At 29.8% G+C, this 6,796-nt stretch overlaps 1 protein-coding gene across 1 annotated transcript; it reads right to left on the reverse strand.

The window, feature by feature from the left end:
- Positions 1 to 1,801: 1,801 nt before the first annotated feature.
- On the reverse strand, positions 1,802 to 3,978 carry LOC100801049 (dof zinc finger protein DOF1.4). The gene is made up of 2 exons (XM_003545945.4): positions 3,742 to 3,978; positions 1,802 to 3,517 (listed from the first exon to the last, which is right to left on the reverse strand). Exons 1-2 carry the CDS (start codon positions 3,799 to 3,801, stop codon positions 2,516 to 2,518), a joined length of 1,062 nt encoding a protein of 353 aa, XP_003545993.1. The 5' UTR covers positions 3,802 to 3,978; the 3' UTR covers positions 1,802 to 2,515.
- Between the last annotated feature and the right edge of the window lie 2,818 nt (positions 3,979 to 6,796).

Here is a 6,796-nt window from a genome sequence, read left to right on the forward strand (position 1 = left end):
AAAAAAATCTCTTGACTAAGTCAAATTTAGTGAGTTTCCCTTCCAACCTGGCTGGTCCCTAATCTCAATGTAACATTTATAAGGTTAAATTTGTTGAGATTGTGCATAAGTCAAGACTTTGTGAAAAACATCAAACATAACACTAGATTTTTTGTGTGCATATTATTGCATTTAAATATCGAAAAATAAGCAATCATATAAAAAAATCTCATCGAACATTACCATCAATGATAATGGAAATACTACTCATACATCCACTTTCTCTTCCATCTCACTTCCACCTCTAATTTTTCTCTCTCTCTCTCTTTATCACCTCACTTATCACATTCATTATTTTTTCACTCTATCTTTTTCATTTTCTTTCTATCTCTCTTATTTTCACCTCAATACACCACAATGGGATGTACATATATATCACAAGAGTAATGATACACAAACATCCACACTTTTTAAACACCTAATTAATACTCATAATTTATATTTATCTTTCTTTATGTGACATCATAATTTATATACACGTAACTTCTTTTTATTGGTTAAAGATTTAATCAAAAGGAAAAAAATAAAAAAAGAATTGACGCAAATCATGGATCAGCCGCTAATTTATGTTTTCGTACCTTTCGTGTGACATATTCTTAGTACCATAAAGTAATTTCCTTATAAAATTGAAGTCCTATCCTCGAAAATAAAAAATAAAAACTGAAGTTCAAAATTTTCAGGATTGTCTGAAATAAAAAATATATGTGGTGCAGAAAAAAAAAAAAAGAAATCCTAAACTTCCAGATTGGTTGAGTTAAGACGCGGAGTTCGATCTATCTATTTTGGATCCATAAACTTGAATGAATGAATGGGCTGGAACTTGCAGCATGGGAATCATTTATGCAACTGTACACAACAAACCCATCTCAAGTACTAAAATATTTACAATTTATACATTAAAAAAGACGAGTCAAACACACGTAGCTACATTTTAAAAGAGTTAAAAGTGGACATCCGAAAAAAATATAAAAATATAAAAATATAAAAAAACATTTGTTGAAAAAGTAGTTGCTATATGAAAATTCATAAAATTTCTTACATTTATTTTATCAACATAAACTCTTAATAACAAAATGGTTAATTTAGATTGAAAGAAAACGTGTGCAGCATGTATCTTGTTGCATTATACTTGATTCTACGTACACATTTTTTAATCATACTTTCCTCTGTTGCAAAGGATTGTTTGATAGTTCTTTGAGGTGTGTGTACACGCTGATGAGAAAGTGAAAATAGAAAGGATAAAAAAGAAAAATAAGAGATATACGTACATTTGCATAGTATTTTTATCCATCTTTTCATTTTATTTCATTCTTCTTAATTTTATCACATTAATTATATTATTAATTTATTCATTTTTACTTTTTTTTTTTATTTTTCTCTTCCTATTACTTCTTACACCCTACAAATGAGTTATAGATGTATCAGATATACAATAAGTGATATAATAATAAGAAAAAGAAGGTAAAAGTAAAGGTATGAGAATATCGAAATTCTTGTTATGTATCACTTGAATTGGAATATTGACGAAATGTCCCTTCTCCCTATAGAACAGCATGAGTCCAAACCCTGCTTAAGTTCCTATCGTGAACAAATGATATTAGCTTAATTGACTACCTAGGCCATCTTACAGTTACGTACCATTCCAGCATGCTCATTTGTTTTCAGTGTGAATTAGTAGCTCATTGTTTTCAATGTGAAGTATCTGAAAAGATATACATGGATGGATAAATAAAAGCATCAATATTCTGTGCATGGACCAAAGTTTCTCAGAACCAATAGATGGATAGAACGAGGTTGAACACATATAAGCACCAAATTAAACCACCGACATACATTAACTCATTAATCATCTAAAACCAAGTAAATAATCCCCCTCTCTTCTATACCATTATACCCAATATATTCCCATTCTCCCTATCCAAAACAAAAATCATCACAAAGTTAACAAAAATGAAACCAATATTAGTTCCTTTATTCAAGGACAGCATCATACCCAGTAAATCCCCTACCCCACCTAGCTAACCACAGCTGGTTCATTACAAGATAAGAAAAAGAAAAGAAATGTCATCCATATGTACATAACAAAATGAAAGACCAACTTACTTAACTATGGGGAACTTTAATTCAACAGAAAGGATTTCCGTAGAGAACACTGCGCAGCAACTGTGAGAAGATGAGAGAAGAGGATCCCAGGTTCCTCTCAGAGCAATATATGCAATTCTTTTCCCAATCTTGTAAGAGAAATTTATATATATTTGCAGGATTCAGCTGACATGATCGCTCCGATCCAAACTCCTCTCACCTTTTGCTTTCCCATTTTCTTACAAGTATCACCTTAATTTCCTCCCTTTAATTTCCCATTTTGGCCCAAAAAAAAGAAGAAAAACAAAACAAAAGAAAAAAGTAGCAGCAACAAGACAGAAGGGGGAGACAAACTTGAAAACCATACTTCTTCATTCGATTGGATTGTATTTTTCTAGATCAGAGAAGTGACTGATGAACCAATATTAGCAGCTTGATCGTTCCAAACACCCAAAGCTGTTGCTGAATTATTCCAATAAAGCAAAGGATCGTACAAGCCCACATGCTGGATCTGGCTTTGGAAAGCACCACCATTCCACTCCAACCTGTTGTTGTTTTGTCCTAATTCTACTTTCACATCTTTTAATGCCACCATCCCTGCCTCACTGCTATGATCACTTGCTATTTGCAACTGCTCTAGTGAGGTTAAGCTTAAGCCATGCTGGAAAGTGTTGCTGCTATCAGCATCATTTTTCAATCCACCACTGATGAACTTCTGTTGAAGCAAAAGAGAAGACATAGCTGGAGTAGTAGTAGTAGTGGATGTATAACTTGAAAGAAGCATATTGTTTGAACCAAACCCGCTTCTGTAACCGTTATTATCACTAGCTTCATTGGACAAAACCCCGGATGAAAAACCTAATCCAAGGGCATTATTCAACTGAAGATCAAACCCGGAACTGGAGATTCTAGAACCGAACCTAGAGAACAATGGAAGATTCACATCGCTAGAGCTACTTGGTAATCCATAGAACAAAGGGTTGATGTGATTTGAGGTTGAAGCAGTGTCGATCTGGGGTTGTAGTGAAGCAGCAGCAGTGGGAGCAGAAGAAGAGTTAGAAGAATTAGAAGCAGTGTCAATGGCGGCAGAACAAGGGCTTGTTATTGGACGCTTTACACGCTTGTTTCTTCTGCAGCCTCCACCAACAGGAACGTTTCTGAGGGTTCCACCTCTTGTCCAATAGCGCTTGCAGGCTTTGCAGAAGTGTCTAGGCTGAGACAAACTGTAGTTGTTGTAGTAGCAGAACTTGGTGTTTGATGAGTCACAACGAGGGCACTTGAGGGTTTCTGGATGTTGCTGCTGCTGCACAAGTTGATTTTGACCTGGTTTTTCCATTACCTTATTATTGTTACTACTTCCACCATTGGAACCCATCAAGACCTTGTGATCATCCACCTGATGATGAAAATATTTAGAGGGTAATTAAGAAAAATTAATACAATAAAATATACAAATTAAGGGAGATCCAGTTTAAGTGGCGTTGTTCTAGGGTATGATAACAACACACACAGTGGAGGTATTCTCTTCCAAAAGCAAAGCAACAAAATTGCACTGGTCATGTATTTGTCTAATAAGTGTGTTTGTGTGTGAGAGAGAAGAGAGAGAGAGAAGTGAAGAACCTGTAGCCATTGGTTGGTCGTTGGAGGGATGGCTACCATTTTCTCACAGTTAGCCGACATTTTGCTCGTTCGAAGGAATCCTTGAAAACAAAGAGTAAGCAGACAAAGAACAGATATTAAGTCTTGCTTGTAGGTTTTAGATAGTAATGTAATGTGATGTGAGCTTTAACAGAGGGAGTGAGACACTGAAAATTTGAAGTTGTCGACCAGCATTTAGCTAGTAACATGAACTTAATTATTTAACTACGTACTGAAGGATCATATATATTAAATTAGTTAATTTCTACAAATAAGTCATCAATCTAAATAATCTAAATAATTCTAGACTCAATATCTTATTTAAAATTTTAAATTTAAATCTTATAACTAAAAAATATGTCCTTAAAAGAAGAGAGGATGAATATTTCATATTAATAACAAAAATAATAGTCTTACTGATCATTGTTATAAAATTTACAATGGAAGTTCATTTCTTTATAAAAAAATCACCGAATGCAACGCATAAGTAATATTAATTTTTTTTCATTTTTAATTATCAATTGTTACCTTTAAGTATAATCTTCAGAAAAATTGATATTAGAATTATATTAATTGCTTTCATGTAAAAGAAAAATTGTCTAGTTGCACGTAGGACGTAGTTTCACGTGGCGAGTTTGATTTAATATTAGAATTTACATTTTACTAGTTAAACAATTATGATTATTTTACATTTTAAATTTTAAATTTGTATCGTTTTATAGTCTTTTCGTTTCTTTTTATCTTATCATATATATCACCTTTTTTCCCCTACGTATACCTCTCTTCTTTCCGTGGTACACGCATCTTGTGTGAAAAACCATTTTTGAATAAGAAATATAGAATAATAAAACAAGTAATGTTTATTTGACACACTTAAGTATATTCACCTTTTGAGTAAAAGAGAAAGATAATAAGTAATTATATAGAAAACGATAAATGCAATTAAATGATGTGACAAGAAAAACTAAAATTAGGGTGAGAAAAGTTAAGAATAATAAAAAAATATGAGAAGGACATTCAGAATTTAACAATTGATTTCAACTGATATTATTCAATAAACATTAACTAAGAGTTAATCAGACGTTAGTTTTTTATAATGTGATGAATTAAAATTTAAATTCATATTGGGAGAGATATTTATATTAGTGTTTGATGATGTCTCAAATAAGATTAAATAAAATACAATGCTTTAGACTTTAATGTCTATTTATTAGTGTAAAAACATTTACAAAGTTAATTAATCATAAATCATTTTTTATATAACATTTAAAATAATTATTATAAAAATTAAGATACTATGAACTATTTTAGCCTCCGTACCTTTTTAATTGTGATATTTTCTTAAGAAAATATTTTTATTTATAATCTATTGTTTGTAAAGTTCAATATTTTATTAATTATTCTTTTATCAACTATATATTTACTTATCTCATAATTTTTAATTAATTTACACATGTAGAGTGAAAAGAAAAGAAATAAAATAAGAAATCACAACTATTTTATTATAATAAAAAATTATTGTATTTTTTGTTTTCTACTTAATGAGCTTAATTAATTAATAAATTAAAACGAACGGAGGAAATATAATTTATAAATTAGTTGAGGAAGGTTTAACTTATAAATTATATATTAGTGAAATAAGCTATCATATACTTTTAATATACTCAAATAAATTTATAAACTGATAAAATAAATTATAAATTAACTTAAATATGATGCCAAATACACTCCTAGAAACCAAAAGGAAAAAATCCAAGAGGCGATGGAGGTACAACAAAAATGGGAATTAATCAGGCAGTGATTAAAAAAATGAAAAGCAAGAACCACGATATAAGTATACAGGAAAATGTAATATTTAATATAAAATAAATATTTATTCTAGTAAAATATATTAATAATTTTTTAATATTTAAAATGATTCTGAGAGTTACAGAGACCAACAGTAGACGCTGGTTCCGCGCATCAATACCTAACATTTCCTCGTAGTTGTACTACAGACTATAGGGACTGAGAGAATCTGAAAAATAGGAACGAAGAGGGAATCCCAAAAGCCCAATGCCCTATAAGGAAATAAATTCCATTTCCACTTTGTTTTAATTACTGTAGTAATTTTAATCGACAAATGCGGCAGTTAGATTTTTAAATTGTTAAATAGTTCTGTTACTTCTTGGCCAAGAATATTAATGTGAAATTTCAACTAAACCAAAATATGAGAAAACATGCAATTTGTATTAACAAATTATATAGACGAATAGAGCATATTATGAGTATAATTAGAAATAAAACCTTTTTTCTTAAAAGGGTGAGACAAGTGCATAAATTATTAAAGAAAATAAATTGTGCTATCAATTTTGAGACTTTTAAAATGCTTTTGTATTGAAAATTTATTAAAAAATATTGTCGATAATGATTTTATACAAGTTATTTTGAATCAATGAGATGATTAGTATAATATGCAATCTTAGGTGATTTAAAAAATGAAAAAGAGATACATATATTTATGTTATCATATGGACAAGGGTGTTAAAACAAATGATTTGGATTGAATTGCAACCAAACTTAAATTGAATTGAAATGAGTGTATTATTTTATAAAATCAACTCGATTAATCGAATTATTTTTATTAAATCAGTTTAATTAAACAAATTGATTTTTATTTAACTATTTTTATATTTTAAAAAAATAATTCAAAAATTAGTTTCAAACTAATTTGACTTTTAGAACTAATTTAAAATTGTTCAGTTAAGAATTAATTTTTTAAAATTAATTCAATTTTTAGTTTCTAAATTAATTTAACTATTTAAATATAAAATTAAATTGATTAAAACAATTCAAAATCAATTCAGGTTGATTTTTTTTTAAATCAATTCAGTTTTATTTATTTTACTGATCTAGTGTTTACACACCCTAGTCATGGACCAAAAGTTTCCAAATGAAAGGGACAAAAAGCCATTATCTTAAGAACCTAGGAAGGCCACGCTTTGCTCTTAAGAACCTCTTGCTATGCTCGTTCTTTCTCCTCTCCCACGTAATTTGG

The sequence above is a fragment of the Glycine max genome, chromosome 15 (assembly GCF_000004515.6).
Source record: "Glycine max cultivar Williams 82 chromosome 15, Glycine_max_v4.0, whole genome shotgun sequence".
NCBI lineage: Eukaryota > Viridiplantae > Streptophyta > Magnoliopsida > Fabales > Fabaceae > Glycine > Glycine max.